The sequence below is a fragment of the Enoplosus armatus genome, chromosome 2, assembly GCF_043641665.1.
Source record: "Enoplosus armatus isolate fEnoArm2 chromosome 2, fEnoArm2.hap1, whole genome shotgun sequence".
Taxonomy (NCBI): Eukaryota; Metazoa; Chordata; class Actinopteri; order Centrarchiformes; family Enoplosidae; genus Enoplosus; species Enoplosus armatus.
Window position 1 is genome coordinate 26544618 of NC_092181.1, and position 16651 is coordinate 26561268.

The following is a 16651-nucleotide window of genomic DNA, read 5'->3' on the forward strand; positions in this document are numbered from 1 at the left end:
TCACATCTCACTGGGGCCCTTCATGCCGGAGTCCTTTGCGGAAACCGGCGACGCCACCATGGGCAGGACGCACTGTGACGACTCGCAGTAACCGTTCAAACCGGCGGGACCGGGAGGCCCGGGAACGCCGGATGCACCGGGAACACCGCGGGGTCCCCTCTCTCCGTCACGACCGTCTTTGCCGTAAGCCGGTCGACCGGGTTCGCCTGAGAGGAGACGTTAAACATGGATTCTTTAGTTCTTTAGTCTGTAAGAGGCCTTGGAGGATGTAAAAATACTGTTTGAGGAAGTTCACAGTTCTGCTCTCTAGCTTCTGCATCTATCATCAATAAAATAATCAATACTCAGATGTAGATTACAGATTACTTCCTTGTTCAGAACCTCTCCTTAATCTGAAAAAGGGATTTCCAGTTTTGTTTACTTCTGTAAGCACATAACCATCCATATTAATCAGTCACACCATCTCAGTAAATTGTATTTGTACTCTTGTTTACTTCATCTTTGATCCGACGGATCCTGATTCAAATCAAAGTTCTAGTACGGCGGCTCGTGTTTATACAACACTGAACATTTGAGGACTTTGCCTCAAAAGATGTTTCTATTTTTCAAAGTAAGGATTTGGTATCAATGGCGGAAAGGAATCGTATCAGGACTTTACTGAAAAGTAGAAAGCCAGTACTCAGCTTCAGATGTGCGCTCATATACAGTGATGGATGGATATGTCAGTATGAACCATTTTAGGACATACATCTGGATTTATGATGACATGAGCTGATGATCAATGATGCTCCTGTTTCACGTCATGACATTTTGAATCATTTTGAAAATGACAGTTTGGCACTGACATGCCGTCCATTGAATAACGCTGATCGTTTGATGCACCAGAGTCAGGAGATTGATCTCTTAGATAATAGATATCTTAGTCATGTACCTGTTAGCCCGGGGGCTCCTGGTTCTCCTTTGGGTCCTCTCGCTGTGGGTCCTCTGTCCCCTCTGTCACCCTGGTCGCCTGCAGAGAGGAAACATAATCATCACGGAGAGCCTACACGTAATTGGAGTTATATATTTAGCTGAAGGTCAAGCTCATCTGCTTCCTCATTAACATTACGATGAACTTGATTGGTCCCTGAGGGGGAAGTGGGTCACTGCGGCATCACTGTGGTTGTAGAACTGCTAATCTGGATCTCACCTTTGACTCCTTTGCGACCCATTACCCCAGCCGGACCCTTCAGCCCGGGCAGTCCTCGCGATCCGGTGTGCCCGGGGAAACCGTTCTCTCCGGTGGGGCCTGGAGGTCCAGGCGGGCCGGGAGGACCGGGCAGCCCAGAGATGCCTGACTCAGGCCTGCTAAGGCTAGCTGCTAGCTGGGCCAGCTGCTCTGTGACACAGGAGGACATGTTTGACATTTTTATTTATGAGATGGATCACGTCCAGAGCAACTTTAAAGACTCAGTCCATGAAAGTTTACGGCTTTCATAGAGGAAGTAGTGTATTATCCAGAGTAACACGGTCTCTGTGAGCGCCGAGAGTGCAGAAATCTCAGAGATACAACTAAAACCAAAACTACGTTCTTACCTATCAGTTATATTAAGTGAGAAAAAATGTGTTTCTGTATTTTGGGTGACCCTTTAATCCGTCACAGTGTCCTTACACAGCGTGGGAAATGTTCACAAAGTCAGGGATTGTTGAATTAATCACCAACAAAACTAAGTTTAAGCACTGTTAAGCTCTTCCCCTTACATTTAACTTTAAACATGGAATACTTTTCTACTGTCTGATAGTATCACAATATATATATATATATATATACGATATATCAGCGTGTTCCAACTTGTCACATATTACATAAATAAGGATTCACCACTGACAAAACACTTCATGGTCATTCAAAAAAGAAACTATCTGAGTGAGTTTGGTAAGAAGTTGACAAACACTTACCTTGCATTACCCTCATGCAGACTTGTTTGATGCGTGTATCTGTTGGTGATTTTCCCTGAACAAACAAAGATTGTTGACAGCGATGAGCCATACGTCGTGAATACAGCATTGTTATGGGTAAATATCACATGCAACGCGGAGCTCACCGCTGGTCCCTGTGCCCCCGGCAGGCCCGGTACCCCCATGTCGCCCTGCATGCCGCGTGGTCCAGGTTGGCCCGGCTTGCCCTCTTTCCCTTGCTGTCCTCGGCCGCCCTCGGGTCCTTTATTTCCGGTCTCTCCTGGTGGGCCTGTCTGTAATCAACAGCAGCAGATAGACACTAACATTCAGGACCAGTAACTCTAAACGTCTAATGTATTCTCTCGTTTGGCTGTCAGATCAGGGACATGTGTTGTGATGCGGTTATGATGCTTTGTTTAGGTGAACGTACCGATCCTTTCTCTCCTGGTTCTCCTTGATCTCCCTGTAAGAGAAAAGATGTGTAAATAATAGTTTGCAGAAAGTTGTAGAAACTGCGATGCTGCAGAGTAAAACGCTCTCTTTTTCACACTTTCCAGAACTACGTATTCAGCCTCGTGGTTTCACACTGATTTCTTTTGGATGAAAAGCAGGCGTTTCAGCCGTCGATCACTCACCAGGTCTCCGATCTCTCCTGGAGTTCCTTCAGCACCTGCAGATCCCTGAAATAAAGAGGCATGGCAGACGTTTGGCTCTTAATGTGCTCCGACTCAACACTCTGTAATCTGTAGCTGAGGTTTAATAGCAAGAGTAACATCACAACGTATGAAACACACCTGCTCTCCGTTTGGACCATCGAGGCCGACTGCACCCTGAGAATAAAAGAACATAATGATCATCTGAAACTGTTTAATATTTCCAAACGAATAAATCTGTAGCACCAGTTCTTATACTAATAACATAATATAGTAAAGCCTTGTGTTACAGATATTTGTAAAGTTAAGTTGCTGATTTCTGACTTTTTTCATAACCTTGGTCTAGATTTGATCCTGCTTTGTTCAGTCTGATTGAACTTTACTTTATCCTTTCAGAGCTGAGACTCTGAGGTCTTGCTGACTTGGATTTGATCAATAGCTGTATTTTTCTTGGCCACTTGGAGGCAGCAGAAACAACATCACGTCGTGACATGTCGTCAGCTGCGAAGTTGATTTGATGAGCTGCTTATTAACAACATCCAGCAGTTACAGAGCAGAACATGATGGGGATCTGCAGATTCAGGTGATACTCTCTGATGGTTCATCAATATCAGAGACACGTTTGATTGATAGTATAGAAATATTGATTATATCAGCTTTAAGCTAAACAAGACGTGAGGCTCTTAAATGTAAAACTACCTCACAAAACTGTTTGAACTATAAATATTCATCAGAAGGGAACCTGGTCTTCATTTATTTATGTTCGATCAAAGAATTATTTTTTCTTTTTCTTAATGGTTGAATTTAAAGTGTTTTTTTGGGATAATCCGAACACGAGGCTGCAGATCTGCTGCTGCTGATGACTCAGGTTTCTATATCGTGAGGATTCTTCAAATCTTCAAATTCACTGCAGGTGATTGGCCGATTGGACTTCCTCTCTGCTCTGTGTGGCTGAATGCAGACCACGCAGGACCCCCACCCTTTGATGGGGACCATTTATACCTGTATGACTCCTCCCGGCCAAATCACCAAAAACAACAATATAGCGTCAGTATGGGACTTTAACTACAGTGAGGCGTTTTAACCAGACTGGATTCATTTGCAAAAGCATTTCTATGATCTGAGCCGGGGGACCCCTGAAAACAAGCTCATGATATAAACGACAAAGCGCATTGATTAGAACCTGCTGACTCACAAGTGAATGTGTGTATTCATCTCGTGTCACGTTGTGTCTCTTACCCTGTCGCCCTTCTGGCCACGATAACCAGCAGGTCCAGGAAGTCCAGGAAGGCCCGGATCCCCTTTGCTTCCCTGTTAAAACACACACACACACACACAAAAATAAACTGTTAAATGCACTGAATGCACACGCTCATGCACACTCAGAATCACAACATAAGGCCGACTGTGTGAAGCTTAGAGAAGTTACCTCCCCCACCTTAACCTGACCACATCTACAGAAAAAAACAAAAAACATTTCCAGCTTCACATCATGTGAAAGGTGAGTCTGGAAGGTCCCAAAGAGCCCCCCAACCATCCAACCATCCACACTCCCTCACATGTTTCTGGGTGTGTGTGGGCACTGATTGTGGTGTACAGTGGGCTGACGGGTTTCAGGCATTCCTGGGGAACAGAGAGGTCTTTCAGGGCTTCTCAGCTTCTTTTCCTGTCCTGAATCCCCCCTGAGCTGCAGAAAAAACCCCCCTTGGGCCTTCAGATTTCTGTAACAAGGGGCCATTCATGCCCCCTCACCGGCGGATTAGAGACTTAACTGCAGGGACAGAAGTTCATAAAGACCCTGCCACTCTTGAATAAAAGCACGACACAAGGCTTCAGTTCCCAGATACAAGGTTTATCTTGGTGAATGATCCTCGTGTTGAATAATACGTTCAGGACGGGAGATGGTATTTATGAACACCGATCGCTCGCTTTGTGTTTCGGGGCTCTGATCTCCGGGTTTGATAGAGCTGAGGTCTGCAGAGGCGAGTTCAGCTAACTGTCAGTCACATCTAGGAGCTTATTATGTTTTCATATTTTCAGCCTGACTGAATTTAGCTTCATCTGAATATATTTCCATCCAGTATTACCATAATCCTGTTGTTTTCCTCTCAGGTTTCATTAGTTTTACCAAAAAAGGAAGGGATTTGACTAAGTGATAATTAATTACATTTTAATAATGGTAGCAATCCAGTTATCATTTATAACAAACAAAAAGAGAAAGACAGTTGATCCCAAATCCTGTGTTCGCAGTTTTAAGTGGGTTGAAAGATGTGATGAGGGAAGGTGAATCTGTTCTATTTGATATTGCAGCCTTTTATAGACTATTTCAATAAGAAGAAGTCCGTGATTTGTAATTGAAGCGGTGTGATCTATTTTTTCTTTTATTTTGCGTGTTTTGTTTGTTTGTTCTGTTTCTTTCTATTCCTTGCGATAATAAATGTAAATATTACATGTACATAAGATATGTTTTTGTATGTGGAAAAAGTGGATAAAGAAGGTGTCTTACATATTGAGATAAAGTTGGCTGGATTGAACACTTTCTAAACAGTTTTTCTATAGTTTTTGAAATACATTCTTTCTTTCTTTGAATATTTTTACTTGTTTGTATATTTGCTTTTGTTTCTTGTTTACATTTGTTTCATCTGAAATGAAGAGCCCGTCCTCTTCTACTTATCTTGTCCTTTTAGTCACCTCGTCTTCTTTGTGTTGCTCACCATCCAACATAATTATTAGTGTATTATTATTATCATTATGTGTTGCTCCCACATGAACTGGACTGAAGACGCATGAGGAAGTCTGGAGTTGATCTTGCTTTGTTCAAACTGTTTGAACTTTGACCTGTAACACTCAACGCTGTTTGACTCTCTCTTCTACTGGGAATCAAACCCTGAATGATCTCTGTTTCCAGCTGTTGTTGAAGGTTCATCTTTGTCCCACAGTAACTGTAAAACCTCTGGCCAAACTCTCCGTTCACCTCCGCCTGTACAGCGTGACTTCCTGGATGTGTCGGTCATCGGTGTGGTGACAAAGTGTTGCATGAGACTTTATGGTTGATATTAGACAGACCCTCGGGTCTTACCCTGGCTCCCAATAATCCTGCAGGCCCGTCATGTCCTCGCTCTCCTCGTCCACCCTAAAAAAGAGAAAAGAAGCAATTAAATCCGGATGGAAAACACAAATAGATGCCTAAATGTATCAAAGTATTTTAAATCCAGAGGTTTGGTTAGCAAAAGTTAGTAAAAAACGTGTTTCACTCCACATTAGATAGTTATTAGTAATGTGATAATCTGACCAGGTGATCCAGGAAATGATTTTATTAACAACTTAAGAGGAACTGAAAGTGTATTTTATGGCCTTTATCTGACAGTTTCTATTTTATTTTATTTGTACAGGGACACGTATGAAGCATAAATCAACAGCATTTATAGCCTAAGCTGATTTGCAATGCTCGTCCCTAGATGGGCCTTTAAAATACATAAAACTCAACAACAAATACACAAGAGGACAATACAAAACACAAACTCAACAATAGTTACGCACATTAAAAACACAAAACTCTGTCATGCTGTGTTTTCTGTGCCAGTGAATTGACTTCTGGACAGTTAGAGGCATCTGTTTATCTGTTTTATTGTATGAGAAATCGAAACAAACAGATTAGACTTTATGACAGGATCAGTTATGTGATTGGACCTCATTCAGCCCTCACTTTGGTCTTATTATCAGACTTTCACCGGGTTTACACAGGCTACAATAACCAATAACCAATAACCTGCAACCTTCTGCATTAAAAATCTCCTGCCTGTAAGTGAATCCTGTCCTGTGGGTGTGTTATATGGGCGTGGCCAGCAGTGATGGTTGGCCTCAGGGTTAGAAAGACAGAGGGCATTCAGATCTGGGAGGCTTTTGGGACACCATCATCAGGATGAGTGACAAGGGCTGGGGCAGGAAGTGAAGCGGAGGAGGGCGGGACTAACAATATACTTCCTGTATAAGGGAGAAAAAAGTGAAATGTAGATGCAGCTGACTCACTGGTCCTCCTCGGGGTCCGACAGGTCCCACCTCTCCCTGCTCGCCACGCTCGCCCTGGAAACAGATAAGACATCAAATAATTATCAGAGCCTCAGAAAACATATACGTCAGTGGCATCGTTTTTATCTTGTTAGTGAAACTTGATTGATTATTGAGTATTTCGTGAGTTGAGGAAATTTCCCAATTCTTAAAATACCTGGAACCAAATAAAATAGTATTTAGCAGATTAATGTGCTTTTACATTACAGTTAAATTAACTTTATTGTGACACAACGGACGTGTTTCAACTCGATTCAAACTCACTTGTTTCCCTGGAGACCCCATCAGTCCTACAACACCTGGATCACCTGTGATACCCTGGAGACAAAAAGAGAAAAACAGTTTATTTTACTAAGAAAGTGATAGAAATGGTAGAAATATTTGTGATTAATACTAGTAATGTTACTCAATATTGTTGCACAAGTTTTGATCATACCTTTAGACCACTGACTCCTTTTTGGCCATAAGCGCCTGGTAAACCCTACATGAAGAAAACGGTATCACACATCAACAAACTCAAAGTGGAAAATCTCACTCTGTTAGCGATGAATCAGGGATGCTTTTGGGTCAGAGGTCACACTTACAGGAAGTCCTTGAGGGCCAGCATCACCAGGAGCCCCACTTTTCCCTGGAAGACCCTAAAAACAACAGAGAGAGGGAGGATTTGCTTAAAGGTCTCTTAGGACTTATAATAATACATTTCTCAAACACTGTAACTGTAGATAGTAGTTACCTTGGACGCTGGCAGCCCCGGTATCCCCTCGCGGCCATCTGGACCAGGGAGGCCCTGTTGACAGGAGAGATGAGAGGTTCACATAGCTGATTATACAAATGTGTCTCTCTTTAAATGAAGGAACCACTCAGAACAGAAGCGGTAGAAAAGTAGAGGACTTAGGAACAAAAATGGTATGTTTGGGCCGGACGCTTAAATTGGCAGCCAGCACCTTAAAGCCTTAAAGAATAAAAGCATTTAATATACAATATGGTAAATCAACAACATTCATATGGTTTCATTGAGGGAAGTTAGATAGGGATAATGGTAGTTAGTTGTAATGTAGGTAAGATGAAGCGGTGCTCACCGGCTCTCCTTTTGGCCCTGGTACTCCTCTGATTCCAGATGGACCTCGATCCCCCTATGAAGAAACAAAGGTAAATGTATAACACGTATTAAATAACGCATTGGAAGGGAGAAACAAAAGAAGCAGACATACAAGAGAGGGTACAACAAGGCAAACAGCCAGAGTCTTGAAAGAGGATTTGTCGGTTGATGTACTTCCAGTAGAAACAGGATGTTAAAACAGTAAAACTCTGGTACGAAAATCAGTGTGTTTAAGATCTTACCTGCACTCCCGCTGGACCGGGCTCACCTATGGCTCCTCTTTGGCCTGGATCGCCCTAAAAAAACATCATCATCAGTTTTTAATCAGTATATTGTCTAAATAACAAGGAGGGGGGGGGGGGGGGGGGGTCAACAGCGGTGATACAGAGATGGGTACTCACTGGGCCTCCCTGGATCCCCTGAGGACCTCCATCACCAGGTTTTCCACGAGGTCCCTGTTTGTGGAGACAGGAAATTGTTGTTTGTCAGTAAAAGTTGAATTAAGATTTTTTTTTTTTTTTAATTAAAAGATAAAAATTGAGTCAGTATACGTCAATACAGACAATCAGCCTGTAAAAAAAACAGTCTCGCAGATGTTATTTCATTTTTCTTCAGGTTTTAATGCTCTCTGACTATTTTTTGTGTCTGTATGGCTGCATTCTTTATGAGCTTTTATTTTGAAATGTTGGAGGTTTAAGGGGTTGGCCATCCTGTGTGTGTGTGTGTGTGTGACCTCGTGACATCTCACCCTGTCACCTTTGGAGCCCATTATTCCCTGGAGGCCTCTTGATCCACCTGGACCCTAAAATCACTCAGCGGATAGAGGAAAAGAGACAGAAATGTCCCATGTTAACATGTTTGACTGCGAGGAGTCATCTCATGTGAAGCAGGACATTAGTGGAGAAACTTTCTTTGAGAGAATGGTGAAGTATTTTACTGGTAGTCCTTGAGCTCCAACTTCACCCTGCAGTCCTTGTTCGCCCTCATATCCCTGAAGAGAGAACAAAACCCATTCATGTCGTGCTGTGACATCTAGAAATATTCAAAGTCTATTTTACACACTTATGAGAGTCTCTACAGCATATGAATAAATCATCACTGGTCACACAGGAAATTGTCTTTGCACGTTATCTGTTGCAGGAATAGATCATAGAGGCGTCTCAGTGTGAAATGGACGTGGATGTTACCTTGTGTCCTTGTCTTCCGGGCTCACCAGATTCACCTTTGACCCCTTTGTGGCCCTGCAGGTCAGCAACAAGTTCAATTTAACCACAAAATGCATTTAGAAAAAACAGGCCAATGAAAAGGTGTTTCTGAGGTGAACTACAGACACACATATTGTCATTATTAGCATTAGTCAATGTGACAGAGACAAAATGACATCAGCATCAGTGAAAGTTCACCTACTTTCATGCCGGGGAGACCAGAGTGTCCGTTCAGACCAGAGGGGCAGGCGTTGGGACACTGAAAAACACAACAGCCTAATTTGAGGTCATGGAAGAGCCCTGCCACTAGGGGGCTCCACTGACAGTGACACCTCCCCCACCACCCCCCGACCCAGCTAGCAAGAGCAAATGTTTTGCCTGTTGACTACGAATTGTTTGCACTTTTCTTTATTGTTGATTTTTTTTAAAAAAGCTCTAAAATCCTCTAGAATTTGCCTACAGTCTGGTCAGCCATCGGTTTCATCAGCTGTGAAAATCAGCCGGCAAAGAACTGAAATGTACTGAAAGTTAGTTTGAGTTCAGTCGTTAATGTCACATCAAGAGGATGATGTGAATTTGGAAGCCTCTTGATTTAAAAGGGTTTTCTGTGGTCATTTAAAGCATGAAATCTAAAATAGATGCTGTCCACCTGTGTAGATAATTACCATATGCTGATCCCTGTGGTGCTGCGTGAGCTCGTCAGCCATGTTTCTTGTTCTATTCTGTGTTTTAAATTCATATTTTCTTTGGGATACAAACAATTGGTTGTAAATGAATCTAGTTTGGGATCAAACTTACCAGGTCCTCGCCTTGATACACGCCTGGAGGACCCTAGGAAAAAAAAACACAATGTGGTTGAACTTAAATAAACTTTAAATCATTCATTTAGGATGATTTTCCTTTTTGTTAACGTACAACAAACACATTACCCTAAAACTTATATGAGTTGTTATTTTCTCTATTGTGTCAACAATGACACGCACTCACTTGCCACCTTGAAAGTAAAATAATACTTCTTCTTTACTCTTAATAATCAGTCTCCCCCATAGTGTTGATAGAAGCTTTGATATTTACCCGCGGCCCAGCAGCACCAGGGAGACCCACTTGACCTCTCTTGCCTCTCGCTCCCTGTGAGACATGGAAGGGTCTTTATTAATACAGTGTATGGACAAACAATCAACAGTTACCCTTATCAATACACTTTTTATTTTCGTCTTCTTAATGTTTAAGTTCTTACATTTACATACATAACTGAAATGATAAGTTTACTCACAGGTGGTCCAACTTTGCCCAGTTCACCTGGTAGCCCGTCTGTACCAGGAATCCCCTGTTAACAAACAGTTCTGATGAACAACCTGCTGCAATAGAGCCTCTAACACTGTAACAAATACATCGTTTGTACATATATACACAGCATATATAATATATATATTTTATCAGTTTATTAGTATGTAACACTGGTCTACGTGATGTGGCACTTGATATAAATGCAGCCACGTTAAAGGGTAACTTAACACCAGCCGTACTCGCGGTCAGTACACCGTGACATCACTGTTGGGTGTGGTTAGTACACCGTGACATCACTGTTGGGTGCGGTCACAGAAGAGGTCAGTGAAACGATTCAGTTCAGCTTGGTGTTATTCTTCAATGAAAAGATCATCCTCAAATCTTATTTTCAGTAGTGGAAAGTAACCAAGTACTTTTACTCAAGTACAGTACTTAAGTATAATTTTGAGGTTCTTAATTTTACTAAAGTATTTTCTATTTTCTGCTACTTTTTACTTCTACTCCACTTCATTTCAGGAAACTGCATTTATTTGAGAACTTTAGTTACTAGTTACTTTCCAGATTCAGAATAATAAAACAAAACATTGTCGACAAATAAATAATTATTTATTATTATAGGATAATATAAGACTATTGAAATTCACACGCTACCCAGCAGTATATGAATTAATTAAAATAAGCTCCACCTTTACCAGCTGCAACAGTAAAGTAATGAACACATTAATGCATTATTAATTATAATCCAGTAATGTTAAATATAATATCCTGAAATGGGCCATTCTGCATAAGAGTACTTTTACTTTTGGTACTTTAAGTGTATTTTGATGCTCATACTTTTGTACTTTAACTGCAGGACTTTTACCTGATCACAGTACTTCTTTCATCACAGCAGATTTTTTAATTGTCTTGATACTGGTGCTGTAATCCTTCTTGTTTCAAGATGACGACACACAATTTATATTCTCGTTTTAACAAAATCAAGTTTTAAAGCCAAAAATGAGACCAAGTGACGAGTTACAAACAGTTTTTTGCAGTGTAAATTACATCTCACAAGAAGGACATTTGTTACTGCTCAGCCCGTCATTAGTAGGAGATGACGTGTGCCACGTGGGCGAACATTCAAGTTTCCGTCTGTAAATCTATAAACTGTGTTTGCACTGTGTTGTACATGTAGTATCTTTGCTGTAGTCATGGTAATACTATCAATACATATATAACTAACCCTAACAGCATGGTGTAGGAATAAATGTGATACTCACATCGAGCCCATCAGGTCCGACACCCTGTGGGGGGGAAATCATGGATGGACAGTGTCAGACTGAGACTGATCGGTCAACAGACATCAATAAAGACAAACACAGTGCTGTTAGTGCTCAAAGAGGGACCTGAATCATCATCATGCACCCTATTTCTTTGATTTTATTATTTGTGCAGACAAGGGTACCATCAGTGTAGAGTTTAACGATGCGATATGAATAACAAATAATATGTAGGTCTGGCGAAGCTTTAATATAAGCATTTTTGCATACATTTGCTATATCATGACATATATATATATATAGATATCAGAAAACATCCGTTTAATATCATGATAATGATTTAAACCATATTTCCCAGCTGTAATTATATGTGCTTGTTATTTAAAACAGGATGTATGTAAATGTACACAAATATTAACAGAATCTACACTACTGGCCGGTCTAATCTGGCTATTATTAAAACATGGATGTAAATGTAAAGTTTCAGGTTAATATTTGTACTTACAGACTCCCCAGTAGACCCACGTGGTCCAGATTCTCCCTGACAAACAAACAAGAGCAGGAATGTTCAACCTAACATCAGAAATATCAGAGACCAACAGGGAAGAACAACACACATATACATATATATATATGTATATATACAGATAAATCAATAAAAATGGAATGATGATAAACTTACTTTAGGACCCTTAAGGCCCATTGTGCCTGGATCTCCAGGAGGTCCAACGGGTCCCTACAAAGATGACACAAACTCCTTTAAGAAAATTAAAAAACTCCAACACATAATGATGAAAACTAATTCTTAAAATAATAGCAAGTTATTCTTTAATGAAAATATCATCCTCAAATCTTGTTTTCAAGTACCAAATACATTCACTCCAGTACAGTACTACTACTACTAATAATAATAATAATAACTTTGAGGTTATCTCTAGGGAATAGTGATAAAATATGTTAAAAGTGTTTTGGAATTAAGAAAGTTAATAATTCTGATAAAGTGTTTTTATACTCTCTGTTTTCACTGATATGATAATATGATCATTTTGATGGGAGAAATCATTGTTAACAAATGATAATCAAGATCAAATACTGACACTGTTCATCATTCCTCAGCTCTATGTTCGGTGTGCAACACTAGCTAACGTTAGCTCAGAAATGAAGATCGCTAACGTCAACAAACGACCGGCACCCACCAAAACACAGAAACAAAGTCCACCTAATGCAGACAAATTGCTAGCTAGCTAGCTAACGTAGCAAAACACTGTCTTGGGTGATCTGGCTGGTAAATCGGCTAGCTTGCCATTTGCAAATTACTTTATCAGATAACAATAAAAAGCAACCAACACCAGATCCATGCAGCTTAGCTAAGTTACAGCTAGCTGGATAACCTTAGCTTGCTTGCTCGCTAACGTTATCGCTAGCAAAATACTATCTGAGTGGATCTGTTAGTTGGCTAGCTTGTCAAATGTGATCCATGATACTAACTGATATATTCTGACAAATTAAATTATAAATAAATGACGTAACGGTGCAAAGCAAAGTAACTAACTAACAATTGCTTTCTATTAGCTATTAACTCTTAAGTTTGTTTGGCTAACCAGTGGGTTTTCACATTTAAACAAACGTCTGCTTCTCACAGCATTCCCAGATCTCTGTCAGAATTATTGATTGAAATGATGGCCAGGTGTGGGAGGTGTGGCCTTCCTTCTTCCTTTAGCTCCTCCCCTCACCTGCCTCCCGCATAATCAACCTGAAAAACACTCTCCACCTGGTCAAAGGCATCAGCAAGGAAAGGCACCTAAAACCAGACAATCAGCAGAAAATAGACACCCCCTCAGATAAGGTACCTATCAATTTATCACGATGCTGTGTTGATTTCTCATTTTTCACACGCAAAACACAACCTGTCCTCCTCCTGCATTGCATTCTGGTCTGTTTTATGTTGCCGTCGGTGCAGAAACTGGTCTCTCTCCACCTCCTCCTTTGATTTCTCAAAGTATGATTGGTACAAATTCAAACGTCTTCTGTGTTTCAGTCCACACGAAACTCTGAGTCTGCCGGTCTGTTCTCAGCACCGTCACCACAGCAGACAGCAAACACACTGAGTCCATTCTGCACCACCTTCCCCAGCACACGGTTCTCTGCCGTCAGCCACCTCTGGGCAGCCGATCCCCCTGCACACCCCTCGATCGCACACAAAAAGACCCCTGTTTCCTTCAGGAAGCTACTCGAGACTCTCCCCTAAATAGCCAGATTGATTTATTCAAGGTTTTTTTTTTTTCCCCCCCTCCACACTTTTACTCAAGGAAGCCAAGACAAACTGCTCACACAGCAGCAGCAGCAGATGTGAATATCTCATCCAGCTCAGATCCTACAGAGATTCAATACATCCTCTTGTCTGAGAGTTTAACCTGCAGGGCAGAGAATGACTTTCATCCACTGGATTAAAGCAGCTGGTGGATTCAAAATTCAACAGAATCTTTTGTTAGTTTTGCAAACAGTTTGGCTCGACCAGCCGACCACAACCCCACCAGTCTGTGCCTGACGTTACACTCCGCTGTGTTAACATGTTGTTTCACTTACATCTGCGCCTGGAAGACCTGGAGCTCCAGGAACTCCGTCTTTTCCGTTTTCACCATCAGCGCCCTGGAAGCAGAAGTTCACCCCACGTTAACAATCTCGATTTGGGGAAAATGAATCCCACAGTCAGCATCCGTTACACATGTCTGCACGTGAAAGGAGAAATTAAAAGTTCACTCACTGGTCCGCCGTTCACTGTGGAGTCTTCTCCTCTGTCGCCCTGAAGATACACGAAGAACAACTCAAAATGGTGATGATAGCTCTATTTAAAGGCATTTTTCAAAATCCATTAATGGAAAATCTGACTATTTGCTTGTTGCACAGGGCGTTAGCTACCATTGAGGACACAGGGGTCGGGTCCATTTGTATATTTTTCTGGGAATTTGGGGTTTCCTCCAACCTGGTATGTGTTTATTCTACAATTTACTAAAGTCCATCACATGGTGGATATTTTACAGCCTGATTCCAGCATTTTTTTAGGCTCAATATATTTAGATTTTGACTATGTTAATGTGGGAATTCATGATATTTCTAAAATCCTGGCTATGGTCCTGTTTTTGCATATTCAGGAACTAAGAAAAACAGCCCTTTTTTCATGACCATAAGGAGCTTTTTATTTCCAAAGGGCTCCATTGTCAGAACAGCTGCTGTTTTTTCTCCATCTTGTGTGAAACAATGAAAACTTGCTTCACTGTTCACTGAGCTGATTAACCCCGAAATGAACCGAACCACATCTGAAAACAGAAGTTTATATCTGAGGAGAGACGAAACGGCGACTCACATCAATGCCATCCACTCCGGACACACCGGACACTCCGGGCGGCCCCGGGGGGCCTCTGGGGCCGACTGGGCCCCTCTGCAGAAAAAACACAAAAATCAGTTTTCTTTTTTTTTCTCACTGAAATTCATCTCTAAATATCATCCAGTGCTGTTGCTGCTGCTGGTGCTGGTGTGAAGGGCAGCTCACACAGAGTCTCATTGTTTGGGTGATGTGAGGGGAAAGGTCATGAAACTAAACCTGGATTCCCATTTTAGTCCCATTATACCGCCTAAGTAACTGCATGTGTTCAGATTACTGGGGCTGTCTGGGCCTTATTGGTGCCAGGTGTGCACACCGAATGGACCACAATTTGTTTTTTAGATAAACTTCATAAAACATTGAAGTGATTTGTAAATGATTCTGTTTTTGAGAGCATACATTTATACATTTTATTGACAGAACATATTAGTCATACCTTAAATTCACCCAATTTCAACATTCACACGCCCCAGACTGATTACATAAACGGCTCAGACAATACCAGTGTGTAATACCAATACATATTGCCAAAGAAAATCCAATACTAAAGCCATAAGAGTATACTTGAGTCCCTAAAAAATGTTACAGGGATTTAAGAAGATTTAATTAAAATGCATCATTAATATCTCACTATAGCAACACACACAGTTAGTTTTCATAGAGATAATATGGTGACAAATAAGTACTAAAAGTACAGTATGGTACAATAAAGTCTATTTATTGCTGAGCAACACCAATAAGATGATAGTGCCGATAGGAATGTAAAATATGAAAATATAACATATAGTTAGGATGTAAACTTTTACTTTTAAGAATCACACAGACACCTCTGATTCTCTATGTATTATATTATCAGGAAACATAGGAAATAAAACACTATAAAACACAATAATCTCTCTGTAAACATTACAGGAATATACTCGTGTTTCTACTCCAGGAGATGAAGGAGAGAAAAGAAAGAGCATCTATCTCTCACCTGAGCGGAGCAAATCAGCACGATTTGCAGTAAAATCACCAGCAAAGACTCTCGACAGATCCCGGAGAGAGCCATGGTCTTCCCAGGGCAGAGGAAGACGCTAAAAATCCCTTTTTCCCAGATTAGACGGGGCTCACGGACGGTCCACCTGTCAGTGTCCCCCCTGACTGAAACCCCACCGCCTGCTGGAAGGGGAGGATGTTAGAGAGTCCTGATTATTCATGAGAAGCCGAGGCTCTGCAGGAGGAGGAGGAGGAGGGCTTCTCTGCATGAGCAGGGTGGGGTATACTTACCTTTACTTTGAAATTAAATTATGTTTGACGCCTGCAAGTACAGTGGAAATTGACCATGACAGGAAAGTGTTTAATATTGTCCTTTACATGGCTTCAGCAAATAGACCTTAGTTTGCTTATTGTCACACATTCAGTCATTTTTAGGTTTATTTCTACATTTGTCACATGTTAAAGCTAAGACAACTAATCAAGCGTCAGTGATGGAAGAAATATTCAGATCCTTTACTTAAGTTGAAGTACTAATACCATACTCCACAACAAGTAAAAGATTCAAAATTATGTAAAAGTATCCAAGCATTATCAGCAAACGTTAGTTTACTTTAAAGTAAAAAGTTAAAGTAAAGTAAAAGTACTCATAGTGCAGTAAAATGGTCCCATTCAATATGATGTGTCTAGATTAATATCAGTGCTGCATTAATGTGTATGTTGCATTTTTCTGCTGTAAATGTTTGAGGTTGAGCCAACTGTAACTACTTTATACAATATTTGCA

General features: G+C 41.0%; 1 protein-coding gene across 1 annotated transcript; it reads right to left on the reverse strand.

Annotated features, from left to right (window-relative positions):
* On the reverse strand, positions 1-15942 carry col9a1a (collagen, type IX, alpha 1a). Its single transcript, XM_070926898.1, has 32 exons — positions 15868-15942; positions 14874-14948; positions 14274-14312; positions 14096-14158; positions 12192-12245; positions 12015-12050; positions 11510-11533; positions 10237-10290; positions 10038-10091; positions 9762-9794; positions 9166-9222; positions 8946-8999; positions 8696-8749; positions 8507-8560; positions 8160-8213; positions 8001-8054; positions 7739-7792; positions 7393-7446; positions 7244-7297; positions 7096-7140; positions 6924-6977; positions 6621-6674; positions 5671-5724; positions 3831-3902; positions 2733-2768; positions 2574-2618; positions 2369-2401; positions 2085-2231; positions 1939-1993; positions 1190-1378; positions 932-1009; positions 1-206 (listed from the first exon to the last, which is right to left on the reverse strand). The coding sequence occupies exons 1-32, from the start codon at positions 15940-15942 to the stop codon at positions 1-3; spliced, it is 2064 nt and encodes a 687-aa protein (XP_070782999.1).
* Between the last annotated feature and the right edge of the window lie 709 nt (positions 15943-16651).